The sequence below is a fragment of the Chlorella variabilis genome (assembly GCF_000147415.1).
Source record: "Chlorella variabilis unplaced genomic scaffold CHLNCscaffold_10, whole genome shotgun sequence".
Classification (NCBI taxonomy): Eukaryota; Viridiplantae; Chlorophyta; class Trebouxiophyceae; order Chlorellales; family Chlorellaceae; genus Chlorella; species Chlorella variabilis.
Genome location: NW_005435078.1, coordinates 1,051,295 through 1,065,578, shown reverse-complemented (window position 1 = coordinate 1,065,578; position 14,284 = coordinate 1,051,295). Strand labels below are relative to the sequence as shown.

The 14,284-nt window shown below is 66.8% G+C and overlaps 4 protein-coding genes across 4 annotated transcripts in view; 1 reads left to right on the top strand and 3 right to left on the bottom strand.

Annotated features, from left to right (window-relative positions):
- The window catches only part of CHLNCDRAFT_133992 (hypothetical protein), a gene marked incomplete at both ends in the record, with an annotated part of 6,107 nt that extends 1,420 nt beyond the window's left edge, over positions 1 to 4,687 (bottom strand). The window contains 11 exons of the mRNA XM_005847583.1: positions 351 to 597; positions 971 to 1,001; positions 1,697 to 1,885; positions 2,029 to 2,134; positions 2,311 to 2,431; positions 2,600 to 2,734; positions 3,006 to 3,342; positions 3,557 to 3,722; positions 3,913 to 4,018; positions 4,140 to 4,255; positions 4,486 to 4,687. Coding sequence (XP_005847645.1) covers positions 351 to 597; positions 971 to 1,001; positions 1,697 to 1,885; positions 2,029 to 2,134; positions 2,311 to 2,431; positions 2,600 to 2,734; positions 3,006 to 3,342; positions 3,557 to 3,722; positions 3,913 to 4,018; positions 4,140 to 4,255; positions 4,486 to 4,687 — 1,756 coding nt within the window. The remainder of the gene's footprint in view (positions 1 to 350; positions 598 to 970; positions 1,002 to 1,696; positions 1,886 to 2,028; positions 2,135 to 2,310; positions 2,432 to 2,599; positions 2,735 to 3,005; positions 3,343 to 3,556; positions 3,723 to 3,912; positions 4,019 to 4,139; positions 4,256 to 4,485) is intronic.
- A 328-nt stretch (positions 4,688 to 5,015) lies between these two features.
- Positions 5,016 to 5,996, bottom strand: CHLNCDRAFT_23042 (hypothetical protein; the record flags this gene model as incomplete). The annotated part of the gene is made up of 2 exons (XM_005847582.1): positions 5,016 to 5,444; positions 5,622 to 5,996. 2 exons carry the CDS (start codon positions 5,994 to 5,996, stop codon positions 5,016 to 5,018), a joined length of 804 nt encoding a protein of 267 aa, XP_005847644.1.
- Positions 5,997 to 8,232: 2,236 nt separating this feature from the next.
- CHLNCDRAFT_133990 (hypothetical protein) lies at positions 8,233 to 9,916 on the top strand (the record flags this gene model as incomplete). Its single annotated transcript, XM_005847742.1, has 5 exons — positions 8,233 to 8,298; positions 8,463 to 8,822; positions 9,129 to 9,261; positions 9,437 to 9,543; positions 9,701 to 9,916. The coding sequence occupies 5 exons, from the start codon at positions 8,233 to 8,235 to the stop codon at positions 9,914 to 9,916; spliced, it is 882 nt and encodes a 293-aa protein (XP_005847804.1).
- Positions 9,917 to 10,708: 792 nt separating this feature from the next.
- GPD1 (hypothetical protein) overlaps positions 10,709 to 14,284 on the bottom strand; it is a gene marked incomplete at both ends in the record, with an annotated part of 4,949 nt that continues 1,373 nt past the window's right edge. Inside the window, 12 exons of the mRNA XM_005847581.1 lie at positions 10,709 to 10,872; positions 11,066 to 11,310; positions 11,445 to 11,547; positions 11,780 to 11,903; positions 12,125 to 12,298; positions 12,471 to 12,536; positions 12,682 to 12,724; positions 12,896 to 12,999; positions 13,265 to 13,386; positions 13,537 to 13,644; positions 13,820 to 13,901; positions 14,041 to 14,147. Of these exons, the coding sequence (XP_005847643.1) occupies positions 10,709 to 10,872; positions 11,066 to 11,310; positions 11,445 to 11,547; positions 11,780 to 11,903; positions 12,125 to 12,298; positions 12,471 to 12,536; positions 12,682 to 12,724; positions 12,896 to 12,999; positions 13,265 to 13,386; positions 13,537 to 13,644; positions 13,820 to 13,901; positions 14,041 to 14,147 (1,442 nt within the window). The remainder of the gene's footprint in view (positions 10,873 to 11,065; positions 11,311 to 11,444; positions 11,548 to 11,779; positions 11,904 to 12,124; positions 12,299 to 12,470; positions 12,537 to 12,681; positions 12,725 to 12,895; positions 13,000 to 13,264; positions 13,387 to 13,536; positions 13,645 to 13,819; positions 13,902 to 14,040; positions 14,148 to 14,284) is intronic.

Sequence of the window (14,284 nt, the reverse complement as noted above, 5' to 3'; positions counted from 1 at the left end):
GGTGCGGGCTGGGTGGCGGAGGAGAGGGTGGAGAAGGGCTGGGGGGGAGTGGCGAGGGTGGGGGCGGGGGGTCGGGCGAAGGTGGTTTGGGGGAGGGCGGCTGAGGCGATGGCGGCTTTGGTCTGCAACGTGTGAAACAGGTCGGGCATGGCAGGCTGGTGACGGGCAGAAGTGTAGGGTCGTCCTGGGTGCCGACACACTTCGAGCACAACTGGGTGGCGGCTACACCCAGGTCCGCTCAGCCAGGCCTCACATGGCTGGCAGCCGACCAGTAGGTGCCCGATGGGAGTATACAGGTCTGCACAGAGGCAGACTGACAGCTCTGCAAGCATGCGGTGCTCCCCCCGCACTGCTTGCCTGGGCGGCGGACGCGGAGATGGAGGGGGCCGGGGGGAAGGTGGCCGCGGGCTTGGCGGCGGCTTCGGGGGCCGGGGGCTTGGGGGTGGACGCGGGGGTCGAGGAGAAGGCGGCTTCGGCCTGGGCGGTGGCTTTGGCGGCCGCGGCGGAGGCGGCTTCGGCCTGGGCGGTGGCTTTGGCGGGCGCGGGGAAGGCGGCTTTGGCCTTGGCGGCGGCTTTGGCCTTGGCGGCGGCTTTGGCCTGCGACCAGGAACCATCTTACAAGCACGAAATAAACAAGATCCGCTCTTTGTGCCTATACTTGGAAAACAGGAGTGCTGCCTGCCCTGCAGACAGTCGCAGGTGTCTTGCAGCAGCGCCAAGCTCGAGCAGGAGCATGCGCAGAAGCAGGCAGACAACTCCGGGAACACGGTGCTCTTGCATTCCTTGCCTGGGCGGCGGCTTGGGGCGTGGCGGCGGTCGAGGCGAAGGCGGCCGCGGCCGTGGAGGCGGTTTGGGACGCGGCGGTCGTGGTCTTGGTGGCCTGCATGTCATCCAACAAGAAAGCACGATTTCTTCGCTGATGCCCTACCAACGTCACGTGCAACAGAGCAGTATGCACCCGCCGCCTCACGTTGGTGCGGCATCCACCACCGTCGGCATGCCTGCGGCAAGTGCGCAGGCACACAGGGCAGTGCATCCACGTGTCAGCCATTCAGCATCCGACATTGTGGTACAGCATAGTGCGCTGTGAAAAGGGGTGACCGGCAAGGGATAGCTGCATGTGCCTTGCCGCCGCTGTGAATCCCGTGCAGGCAGTACTGCAAGCTCCCCCTCCTGGTGAGCTGCCTCACCAATACCACCACTCAGCAGCACGAGGGCACTAAGAAGGAGCGGCAAGCGAGCGGTACTGACGCCGCCGCCGCTGCCGCCATGATGGCGGCCCCACTGGCCTCGGAGGCAATCGGACGTCCTCATGACACACGCTCTCGGCTTCACAGCCAGGGATGAGGCGTGTGCTGCAACGAGGAAACGCGACTGCAGAGCGGGTTGAGCGTAACGGCGCGGGTTTGTTATCACGCAGCTCTTGCTCGAGGGACACAAGCAAAAAGCCGGGTTTCCAGCTGGGTGGGTCGTGGGCCGCGGATGGCGAGAGCACAGCAGGCAGCAGGCAGCTCACAGATTCGTCCGAAACGAGTTTTTGCAGCTGCCGATCGTTACACAAGATGCAGAGCCCTCAGGGAGCTGAGCGAGCCCACTGTTCAAATATGTAATGGCAGCTTCCCCCCTGCCCCCTAGTCATGTTTCAGGCACCCCTGTCTGCTCTGCAGCTGCTGCTGGCCCTCGAACAGCCGCCAACTTCAGCAGCCGCTCCTCCACCGCCGGCTCCTTGGCCCGCTGCAGCAGCGGCACGTGCTTGGAGCAGGCTGTAGCCGCCCCCGCCCCACCGCGCTGCCGCTTGCCGCCACCGTTGGTGCCATCGTGCTGCAAGTGGTCGCTCGCCAGCCGCTGCTGGATGGTGTGCAGCATGCCGGCGCGGATGAGGTGGCTGCAGCAGCGGCGAGAGAGCGAGGGGGGACAACAGGTTGGGTGTGCCCGTGTGGTGGCACCACAGCATAGCAGCGGTGGCAATGCCAGCCCCAAGGAGGGACCAGCTCCTGCCCATCTGCAGGCAGCCACCCATCAACCTACCTTGTGAGCACACCCTCCAGCTGCCCGCGCACAATGTCCTGGTTCTGGCGGGAGCGCTGGAAGCGCAGCCCGCCATAGGCGCAGCTGTACAGCAGCAAAGGCTCCTCTGCAAGCGGTAGCGCATCATGCACCCGATGGGGCGACGTGAGGGCACGGCGGCAGTGGTGCTGGCAAGCTGTCGCAGAGGAGCAGGCCGCGGGGTTCGCTGCCATGGTGCAGGCTGCCCGCAGCAGCCTGCAGCAGCGCAGGCGGCCACCCACCCAGCCCCACCCCTGCGCCCACCTGAGGCCAGCGTGTACTGCGGCTTGCGGGGCACCTGCTGGGGGTCCAGCAGCGTGGCCACAATGCCAGGGGGCTCCTCGCCGCGCCCCACCATCAGCAGCACCGCCGCCATGCAGCGCACCTGCGTGGCGGGGTGGGGCAGCGGGGTGGGCGCACGGCGTGACGTGCCTGTGTCGATGCAGCCGCACCGCTGAGGCACACCCATTTCCTTGCATGCCTCCCCCGCCCACCCCGGGCAGCAGTGTCACCAGCCAGGCTGCCAGGCGCACAGCCCGCCCCGCGCCCGCACCTGGTGCCACAGGAAGGCGGTGCCGCGGATGTGCAGCTGCAGCAGGCGGCGGCCGCCCCAGGCGCAGGCGGGCAGCTCCTCCACACGGCAGTCCAGCACGCGGCGGCGGAAGTTGGTCACTTGGGCCACATCAACCTGCTCGGATGGAGAACACGGAGCGGAGTGGACGAAGGGGGCCACTGGAGGGTCAGGCGGGCAGCTGGGTGTAGTCTGCCTGCTCGGCACCTGCTGGGTCAGCTCCCCGGGCTGGGAAACTGGCCAGGCGGCGGGGCTGCCAAGCGACCCTGTGAGGCCTTGCCTGCACAGCAGGCAATCACGCTGTGCTGTCCTATGCTGGGTAGCAGCACTCGCACTGAGCTGTGCCGCATGACTGTGATGTGCTCATGCTGTGCCCAACAAGGCGCACCTTGCAGAAGTTGCGGAAGTCGTGCTCCCCAAGGAAGAAAGCAGCAGCCTCCTGCATCCGCCCCACATCCAGCGCCTCGCCCAGCGGGGCTCCCGTGAGGGGGGCCGCGCTGCCGTGCCCCACGGCCGGCTTGCCGCCGCCTGGCGCTGCCTCTGCAGCCCCCTGCTTCCCTGCTGCTGCTGCTGCTGCTGCTGCTCCTTGCCCTGCTCCTGCTGCTGCTGTTGCTGCTGCCGCGCTTCCAGGGTCATCCTCACTTGCCGCCTGCAGCATGCCCCCTGGCGGGGTGGGGGGGCGGTACGCGATGAGGTACTTGTACTCGCGATACTGTGCAGAGAACCTGCATGGAAGCTCAGCAGCAGCAGACAGGCACATGTCAATTGAGCGGCATCGCAGGTACCAGGAGCAGCAGCTGGGGTTGTTCACAGGCTGACCTCGCCCACCCCATGCAGCCGGGCACAGCATGCTGGATGGGCGGCAACCATGCGCTCCTCCCCTTCGCCCCAGTGTCAGCAGTGCTGGCGCGGCTGTCAGGCCTGCAGCAGGGCGCTGACCTGGCGCTGAAATCGTCGGGCACATCGGCCCAGCCCAGCACTCGGATGTCCTGCGGCAGCACTCGGTTGAGCAGCGAGGGATAGTCCAGCTCGACATCCGCCTCAGGCTGCACCTCGCCGGTCCGCGCCGCAGAGCGCAGCAGCAAAGCCACCACTTGGCCCAGCGCTGCAACGAGGCATGGGAAGGGAGGCGGTCTGGGAAGAGGGAGGTGGAGGGAGGAGCGGGGGGGCGGGAGCAAGACGCACAAACATTCATGCCGACCCGCCGCTCACAGCGCAGCGTCACAGGCACGCTGCAAACTGTTTCACAGGTCCTGCTTGGTCAACAACCCGGCGCACTGCGCTGGCTGCCTTACCCGACACGCCCTTGTCTGTGCGCCCACCCCGCGAGTAGCGCAGCTCCTGCCAGCTGGCCTCGGCAGGCACCAGGCGCGTGGTGCGCAGCGCCGCAAACAGGTGGCCCTGCAGGCACAGGCGTCCCCGCAGCAGGCAGCTGGTGCCAGCAGCCTGCCCCACATCCAGCCAGGCGCAACCAAGCCAGCCCACAGTAAGGCCAGCCACCTGCCACGGCTGCAGCCCCCACCTCTATCGTCTGCTCGGTGTGCTCCTGCCGTGCAAAGCCGCCATAGGCGTGGCCGAGGTACAGCAGCTCCAGGGCCACGTACCGCTGCTGGTATGCACTAAAGTCCAGGTCGCGCCCTGCGGGTGCAGCCGTGTGGGGCGGTGTCTTGAGGCCGGTGCAAACAGCCGAAAGCGGGCGGCTGCCGGCTGTGGCAGCGGCGGCTGTGCCTCCCAACATGCTATGTTTGCAACCAGTTCTACCCCATAGCAATGTGCTGTTCAGCAGCACCATTCCCAGCATCAGATCTGCACAACACCACGCATCAAGTGGAGGAACCGGCAGCGCCGCCTCCCACCCGCCGACGCACCTCTGCCGCGCAGCTCCTTGCGCCGCCTCTTGCCGTCCGGCTCTTCGTATGGCTTCACTTGCTGCTGCCGCGCCTGTCCTAGCGAGTCCGCCACCTCGCGCAGCCTGCCCGCAAGCACTGCCGCATGCTGGGGGCTGTAGCGCCCTCGGCCGGGGAAGAGGCAGGCGTAAAGCTGCTCCTCGACGCTGCTGACCGACTCCATAGTCGATGGTGTGCGCTGGGTGGCGGCTAGGGCTAGTCTCTTCAGTGCTCTCAATATGGACATTCGACAGTTGCGCTTGCCGTCTACTGAGAACCCCTCTACGCTTAATCGTACTGCCAAAAGACACTACGACGCAGCGCAGCGTCGGGGCAATCGATTTTCCAGTGCTAAATGCAACACCTTCTTCCACGGCGGCGGGCAGTGGCAGGCGGCAGGGGCGAGGCCATTGACAGCCTCACAAGCCAGACACAGCAGTGCAAAGAAGCAGGGTACGCAAGACCATGTGAGAAGAATGCGATTGGGTGCTGTCCGGTGGCTGGCCGCCACCTCACGCAGGCGTGCCGTGCATGCGGAAGCGGTACAGGCAGGTGTAACCCGGGTGGCCATTGTTGGCGGCGAAGGCCAGCCTCACGTGATCCACCTCCACCTGCCGCCACTCCGGGCCCAGCTGGAAGGTCTGCACCGGGTGCCTGCTGTGCGCATCATAGCTGAAGCTGCCCAGTGGCACGCCCAGCGCCTCGGCTCCTTCCGCGCTGCTGTTGGCGGCGGGGCCGGGGTGCGGCGGCGGAGGCCCCAGGAAGCCGGTGAGGACGAGGTTGCGCGGCGCGCTGCGGATGTCAAAGGCGATGGCGGCTGGGATGTGCTCGTATGTGAAGGCGGTCGGGTGGATGCGTCGCGTCAGGCGCACATCCACCCATCCGGCGGCCCCAACCAGCGGCAGGCAGAGGCCGGGCTGCGAGATGGGCGCCAGCAGCAGCTGCAGGTACCCGCGGCGCAAGCAGGGGGGCCGAGGCAGCCAGACAGGTGTGGCAGGCGTCAGAGAAACCAGGTGTCAGGCCTGGCGAAGCCTGTTGCAGCAGCACTCCCATCTGGGAGCACATGCAAAGCTTCCGATGGGCAGGAGCTGTGCCTGCCTCGGAGCGGGCTGCCTCACCTTGCTGGCCTGAGGGTGCACGACACCGCTGTGCAGGCGGGGCAGGGTGGCCAGGAGCGAGGCGGAGGAGGGCAGGTGGGCGGGCGAGTGCGCCACCACCTCGGCGCCTCCAGCCGCCAAGGCATAGTCGGGCAGGCCTGTGCGGTCGGCAGCAAACAGCTCCAGAGCCTCAGACACCTCCTCCCGCACCACCTGCTGCAGCAGCTGGCGGCCTGCAGCACCCGCCGGCTCGCAAGCTGCAGGGGCAGCGTCTGCCGCGGCGGCAGCGGCGGTGGCAGAGGAGGCAGCTGCCAGGCGCAGCTGCGCCAGCTCAGCCTGCACATGCGCCAGCTCAGCCTCCAGACTGGCACTGGTGCCAGCCTGGGTGCTGCACATCTGCCCAAGTGCCTCCAGGGCGCTGCCAGAGGCGCTGATGCGAGCATCCAGCTGCTGCATCGCCGCAGCCAGCTGCGCCAGCTCCCCCTGCAGCTGGCTCCTGGCTGCTTCGGCGCCCTGCCGGTGGTTGCTGAGCTGGCGCTGCAGCGAGGCCAGCTGCCTTTGGCTGGTGCGTGCCTGGCGCGCCGCCAGCCCCAGGCCCGCCAGCAGCAGCAGCGTCAGCAGGGCCGCGGCCACCAGCCTCGACCCGTGGATGCCAGCAGGCAGGCCGTGGGGCGCAAGCGCCTGCAGGCGGCGGCGCAAAGCCACAACGCCTCGGTGCGCCATGCCGTGCCAGCCGCCTGGCGCCGCCTCCTCGCTCTCCTCCCCACCGTCCGCTTCGCCCTGCTCCTCGCCCATGCCCATCCCCGAGCGGTGCTGCCTGTTTGTGGGCTCGGCAGGTGGCGCCGCCTCGGTTTCCGGCTCACCGCGCTGCAGCAGCTGCTGCTGCTCCACCTCATCAGCAGGCTCCTGCACACATGGGGCATGCGGCGCAGGGTTGTTGACAAGTATGCTGCGGTCAGATGACGGCATGCCCCGCGCCCTCCTCGGGCACAGATGCCCTGGCTGCAAGGGCCAAAGCGCCGCACCTCCGTCTTGGAGCCTGCCCCAAGCTGGCTGAGCTGCTTCAGCGACCTGGTGACCCGCTGCGACAACGAGGGCTTGGGCTGCACCGCATCCCCCGCCTCGGTTGCCTCGGTGGCGGTGGCGTCGGTGGCTGTCGGCCGGCCACTGCCGGCTGCGGGTGCGGCGGCAACCGCTGCAGCAGCGGCTGCATCCTGCTTCCTGGGCTGCCTCTTGCGGCCCTTGGGCTTGGCTGGGGCGTCCATTCCAGCAGCAGCAGCTCAAGGCAGCCTTGGCTCCGAGGACTGCGGGGGGTCTCCGATGCCGCTGTGATGGGCTCGTGCCGTCTTTGCCTGGGGTCAAGGCTGCCCTCTGATCGATTCGCTATCGTCTGTCCCGTGGATGCGAGGGGCTGATGGCGAGCTTCTGTCCAGGTTGTCAGGGCGCCGGCCCCGACGCTCTCAAACGGTGCTATTGAAGAGACCTGCGGGACTGCATCACGATGGCGAAGGGATCCCTGCCACAGGGCGGGCGGCCGCCACCTCATCGCCGCCCCCGCCGAGCGCTCACTGCAATTCCGCCATCCTGAATCCAGTCTCAAGCCATGTGTTACCTCCCTCGCAGAGCTCCTGTTCACTGTAATATTTATCTGTGGCGGATGCACCAGTGCGCAAGAACGGAAATGAAACAAGATCCTGTGCGCGAGGCCATCGACGGCACAGTTTCAGCTAGCTGTGATCAGCCGGCGCTAATGCCATAAATGATAAACTTCCACTGTTCCAGGCTTGCACAGCCAGGCTGTCGTTGTGTTTTGTCAAGCGCATGAACATCAGTGACGCAAGTGACGCAGCCCTCTCACAAGCACAGCTCCGCCCGCTGGCCAGAATGAGACCCCTACCACGCAGCTACCAATGTATGAACATGGAGAAGGAGAGTGAACTACACATGCCCACTAATCCAGCAGCACGCGCCTTCACAACTTGTGTACGGCAACGACGAGCAGCGGGGCGGGACGCCGCCCTTCAATCAATCCAGCCCCGTCCCACACGCAGCTGACCGTCTCTCGGTCTCTTGCCAACATGTTTCAGGCTCCCTGTGCGTGGTCTGCCACAAGAGGCCACTGTTCGGGGAGCGAGTCCAAGTGGGGGCTCAGGCTTTCCACGGCGGCAGGAGGCAGCCGCCTCCAGGCACTCACAGAATAAATTAAAGGGAACCCCCGTTTCCCTGGAAGACATTTCCCTGGGTCGACGTGGCCCCGACGGACAGCGTGTTCCGCCGTGGCGGCCACAAATATAGCTCGATCCCTTCCCACAGCCCCCAGCACATCACCATGAGCGACTCCACGCCCGCCCCTGACCAGGAGGCCAGCCCTCCCCAGCCCCAGGGCGCCGTGGACCCCAAACCAGCTTCCGTTTCCCCTAAACCCCAGCCAGGGGGCGCTAATGGTGGACCGGCCCAGCAAGCGGGGGTTCCCGGGCGCTATGCCCTTCCGAATGGCCTATTCGTTGAGTGCGCCCCAACTCATCCCCGCTTGGTGGCCACCCCGGCCCCGCTGGAAGGCCCTCTGACCGCGCCAGACCCACACCCTGCCCTGCAGCCCTTATTGAACCCCCGCCTGAGGCCATTCGGAGTCATGGGCGGCTTCCCGCTGCCCGGCGGCGAAGGAGAGGGCAAGGCGGAAGGCCAGGGCAGCGGCGAGGTGAGGCAGGGAGGCCTGGTCAGGGCCGAACCGGGTCCCAATTCGCCCCGGTCCTAGGGATGGCGCGCCGGTCTCCCGGCCAGCTCAGCCCGCCACCTCCTGCCCCTCCGCCCGCCCTTTTACCTACCCCTGCGCCCCTCTTGCCCCCACCTGCCCCGCCGCAGGATGAAACGGAGGAGGAGGAGGAGGAGGAGGACGATGGGGACAGCAGCGGCAAGGAGGGTGGGCGGCCCAAGCGGAAACGTGCAGCCCGCGCGTCGGCCAAGAAGAAGGCCGCCACCGGCGATGGCGTGGTGAAGAGCAACAGCAATGCGGCGCTGGCGATGTTGGCGGGCGCGGCGGCCACCAAACCGCCCAACCCTGCGGCCGCGGCGGCGGCTGCCGCCGCCTTGCAGCAAAACCTGGGGGAGCTTTGGGGCACACTCAATGGCGCTGGCGCCGGCGGCATGCCCTCCACCTCTGGCATGGACATGTCCAAGCTGACCAGCGAGCAGCAGCAGATGCTGGCCAATGCCTCGTTTGAGGTGGGTGGTGCACAGGGAGGTGGGGGGGGCGCGGCCGCCGCCGCCACGTCAGCCGCCAGCCTGGCCCGCCCGCCAGCTTGGCGGTGTATGCGGGCTGGGCTGTGCATTTGCGCGCCATTTGTTGCATCTTGTGCTGCTGGGCACGGCCAGGAGTTCCGCTGGAGCGGCCTGTAGGGGGCTCCAGCTTGCCCCGCCCCGCACGCCTTCTGCTGCGGCTGCCCGCCCCTCACTCGTGCTGCACACTCCTGCTCTTGAGCTCTGCACTAACACCCCCCACCCCCCACCCATGTCCTGCCCACCCCGCAGGGCATCACCGACGAGCGAGAGATGAAGCGCATGCGGCGCAAGCAGAGCAACCGCGAGTCGGCGCGGCGGTCCCGCCTGCGCAAGCAGGCCGAGTGCGAGCAGCTGTCGCGGCAGGTCAAGGACCTGGCCTCAGGTGGGTGGGCGAACGTGGGGGCAGGAGCGGTGCAGGAGCGGGGCAACCAGCTGCTGCCCCTGGCTGCGCCCCCCTCCCTCTCCCTGTCTGCACATTCGTTCAGGTCCCTTTGCCTGAGGTCGCCCACCTCGAGCCCCTGCCCCGCTCCGCCCCGCCCCGCACCCTGCTTGCGCAGAGAACTCCCGCCTCAAGGAGGAGAAGATGCAGCTGCTGGCGCAGATCGAGATCCTGAACGCCAAGCTCTCCATGAGCGCCTTCCCCGGGCTGCACGCGATGGGAGGGGTGAGCGGGCGTGGCGGCGCGGCTGTGCCCCCTTGCTGCGCACGGTTTCCATGCACCCCTGCTGCTTCCGCCGAGCCAGCCTTGTGCACGCGTGCCTGGCCCCGGTCGGCGCCACCTGCTGACGGCACCCCGGCTCCGCCGTGTTTGTGTGCTGCAGGGCGACATGACCAAGCAGACAGCCGAGATTCAGGCAATGGCGGTGGCCATGGCGCAGACCATGCAAGGCAACGGCGGCGTGATGATGGGCACCGGCCTGGGCATCCCCACGCTGGACGCAAAGGCGATGGAGGGCGGCGACGAGGTGGCAGCAGTGCCCGCAGCCATGGAGGGCGCCGGCGAGCAGCAGGAGCAGCCGGAGCAGGTGTCGCAGTGAGGGCCGGCCGCCCGCTGACCGCCGCGGCTGCGCAGATGCCGCGCCGACGCCACCATCTCCTCGGCTCAATTGCTTGCACTTTTTGCCTGGCGGGGCGCTGATGACTGCGGCGCACCCAGCCGCTCCTCTTGCGTCCCGCACCACAGCACCCCGCCGTCCGGTGCCCATTGACCACTGCACGCCAAGCGCCCACCACGGCGCTGCCTTGCGGGCGGCATGCTCCCTTTTCTCCGCCAGTGCCAGTGTTTGTTGTGTACAGCCACTTGGCGGCTGCTGTTTTCCATCTCCCCTTTGCTGCCCTGACTCTTCACACGACTATATCTCTTGACTCCGCTTTTCCACATGCTCACAGCTGCCAGCCCACCACCAGCCACCATCTACACGGGTCCCCGCTACACGACAGGGCTCTACCCTAGCTTCGAGCCTGGTTACGAAGATTTGATTTGCTTGTTCCCCGATGCTCACAACTCTTCTGTGTAGCACAGGAAGCGGGACCACCGCACAGGAGACTGGACGCTGGTATCAGCAAACATGGAATCAAAGAGGGAGTACAAACAAGGGATTGGACAGAATGGCAGCGCACATAGACAAAAGGCAAGGAGAGATCAGTGTTGGGTGCCACGGTTCAATACAGAGTCGGGACGTCACGTTAGGTAGGGGTGGTTCAATGCGGGGCAGCAGGTCGTCCCAACGGGAGTGCTATGCAAGAACTGCGTTTACACACGAGCGGCTGCTCGCAGCGTGGCACATGCAGCACCTGGTGCTGCCTGGCTGGCATGCGCACCGCCTGTCTCATGCTGCTGCCACCAGCTTGCCGCCGTTGCTGCCGCCGGAGATGGCCAGGCTGCGCAGATCGTCGGCCGACTGGTCGGCGCTGCTGTGCATGGGCAGCAGCGCGGCAGACTTGTACTCAACAATGGAGGAGCCGGGCAGCTGGCCGTTGACGATGCGATTCACTGCGGGGCCGGGCGGGCGGGTGGGCAGGCGGGCACGTAACGAGAAGGGGATGCTTCAGAGGGCGCTTTGCAAGGGCCAGCGCCAGGGCTCAAGAACACAAGCACAGGCACGGATGCAAACACCTCGCTGCCCCAGCAGCTGCAGTCGCCCAGGTCCTTGAGCCACGCCCCACCCCGGCCCCAAGCCACCCACCCGTGGTGAACAGCGGGTAGTCCTTCTCCCAGCCCCGGCGGAACAGGATGGCCTGCACCTCGTCGCTGGTCAGCACCCCCTGCAGCTTCTGCCCGTTGAGCAGCTTGGCCTCCAGCTCTGCAAACGTGGTGGCCGCCCCCGCCAGCTCAGCAGCCACGAACTCTCGCGCCACCAGGCGGTTGCGCCCGCCGTAGCAGGTGGCAATCAGGTCTGCCACGCCGCACGACTCGAAGAAGGTGTCGTCCCTGCAGAGGCACAGCGTGGCATAGCGCAGCACAGCATGGCATGGTGCGGCGCTGTCAGCCAGGCTGGCGACGCAGCTGCTTGCCACCTTTGAGCGTCGCCAGGGTGTCAGCCGCATCATGCAGGCGAGCAACACGAGCTGGCGGCAGCGGCGCGCCTGACGGTGGGGTAGAGCGCCTTGGCAAAGCGCCGCATCTCGTTCAGGCCCTGCCGCATGATGGCCGCCTTGGTGTTGGGCCCTGCACGGCCAGTCACAAGCCACAGACGGCCAGCCCTCAGCCACAGCTCTCGGCCGCTGGCCGCAGCGATGCCGCCACCGCAGCAGGCGCCAGTGCCATGCTGGCGCGACCGCGCGTGCGCCTGCCTGCCTGCTGCACGGGAGCAGCTGCTCAAGGTCGAGCCCTCACTCCCCCCCTAAACCCCCCAACACACCACCCCACACACCAGCACACCACCTCTGCGCCCACCCACCGTAGCCCAGCCCCTCCACAAAGCCCGCCGCCAGCGCCACGATGTTCTTCAGAGTGCCGCACATCTCCGCCCCCACCACGTCTGGCACCAGGGTGATGATGAAGGAGGGGCGCTCAAACAGGTCCTGCGGGTGGCGGCGGGGACGCCCAGGTGGACAGGGTGGAGTGGCAGGCATGCATCAGGGCAGGCGGCAGGGCGAGGCGACAGGCGCAAGCCGCACACGGCCTCCACTGCTCCCAAGCCCTCCCATCCCACCCCACCGCACGCCATCCCACCGCATCGCAACACACACACATCTTGGTAACAACAACCGTGCATCCACCCACCCGCCCACAGTGGCCCTACCTGCAGCAGGAGCGCGTGGTCAAGCACGCTGTAGGCGATGGTGGCCTCGCTCAGCTCCCCCCGCGCAATGTCTGCCGCGATGTTGGCGCCCATCAGCACGCTGCAGTCCAGCCCCAGCTCCTTGCGGATCAGCTCGCTGATCAGCTGCGGGCCGTCGGGGCGCACGCGCATGCCCTGCGGTGGCGTGCCGCCGACATGGTTGGTGGGAGGGCGAAGGAGCGCGGGATGGGCTTGGTTTGAGGCAGCGGGCAGGGCCGCTTGCTGGCAGCGCTTCTCCCTCAGCCCCACCACCGCCGACAACACCGATCCCACGTGATCAACCCCAGACGTGTGCCCAGCCTCCCACCTTAATGAGCGAGATGGCGACGGCATCCTTGCTAACGTGCCCCGCCAGCGTCTTCACCATGCGGTGCTGCAGGGGACACAATGTGGGTGCAGGTGTGCGTGGGTAAGGGACTAAGGGCAAGGGGCCAGGCGAGCCGGCTGTAGGGTGGCCGGCAGCAGCGGCAGCCAGGGCGGCAGCAGCGGGCCTGTGCGCGCAGCCACAGCGCACGCACAATGAACTGGTGGGGAGCGCAGAAGACGAGCACGGTGGCGTCCCTGTGGCGCAGCAGGGCGGGGTACACGAGGCAGTGTGGTGAGGCGAGCATGGGTCGGCTGCCAGGTGGCAGCGTAAAGGCCGGGGAGGACAGCAGGCACGTCGCCGCCCAGTCAGCTGGTTCACACCACGCCATGTCGTGCTGTCTGCATCTCCGGCAGCCCAGCCCTCACTTGACCGTCTCCACCAGGTCTGAGCAGGCCACCACGTTGGCGCCTAGAAAGCAGCCGGGCATGTATTTTATGTTTTCATGCCGCTCGTTGATCAGCTCGGTAAGCTTCCTGCAGGGCGGGGCACGTGGCCGGCGGGGCAGGAGAAGGCGAAGGTAGGAGTGCAGGGGAGCAGGTGGGCAGGGAAAGGGGGGCAGGGGCCATGCACTGCTGACAAAGCAACACGCCCAGAGCTGCGGCGATGCCCACAGTCGAGGGCCACCAGGGAGCAGGTGGCAGCTTGGCCACGCTCAGAGGCCCCTCAGCAGCCACTCCAGCGTGCGGCCCAGCCAAGCCAGGCGGCACCACGCAGCGGCAGCCAGCCAGCGGCACCCACCTGCCCTCCACCTCCTCTTCGTACGTGTACATCCGCACCTCCGGCACATACTTGTCCACATTGTCGGGGTTGGCCGTGTTCTCGGCAATCAGCTTGACAGCGGCGCATGCCCAGGCGCCTGCAGCATGGAGTAGGACGGGCAGGGTGGACAGCTGGCCACCAGGCTGCTAAACGAAAACCTGGCCACCTCGGTTTTCCAGCCAGCAAGCCAGCCACTCACCCACCATCTAACACCCAGCCCTTCATGCAGCCAACCCGGCCCACCCACCAGAGCCAATCATGGCCACGCGGTGGCGTGGCAGCGACTCCTGCAGCACATCAAAGTCGGTGACGAACCAGTCCGCTGCTTGCATCACCACCTCGCGCGCCACCACGCCTGCATGGCGAACGGCAGACAGGCAGGCATGTCATATGATCAAGGAGTGCCGCAGAAGTGCCCAGGTGTGTCGGACTCCCCAGGAAAGGTAAAGATGCTCCTGCCTTTTTCCACTGCGTGACAAGTGGAGCAGCAGGGCATGCAACACATCAGTATCCTCAAGCCAAACCCTCACCGCCAAAGCCCACAAACATGTCTGCGCCGCCCGTCTCCTGCACCGCCTCCAGGTCTGTGATGCCGTCCCCCACCATCACCACCTACACACACGCGGGGCAGGCAGACAGGCACAGTAGAGCCTGGGCTATGCAATGGTGGCAAGCATGCAGCAGGCAGAACCCAACCCTGCCATTCCGCCACCCAGATTGCAGTGCAGCGCAGCACAGCACAGGGGCTCACAGTCTCGTAAGGGAACAGCTCTCGCAGGCGGGCGATGGCGAGCGGCTTGCCGCCCTGGTGCCCCGTGGGCTCCCGCAAATCAAACCCGACCAGCTTCGTCGGCATGCCTGCAGGCATGGCAGAGACGTAGCAGGATGGAATGAGCTTGGCAGCATGCTTGAAGTGAAGAGGTAACATAAACGATGAGCGAAAGTCGGCAACACCGTACGACTGGTGCCCCCCCCCCCCCCCCCCCAAAAAAAAA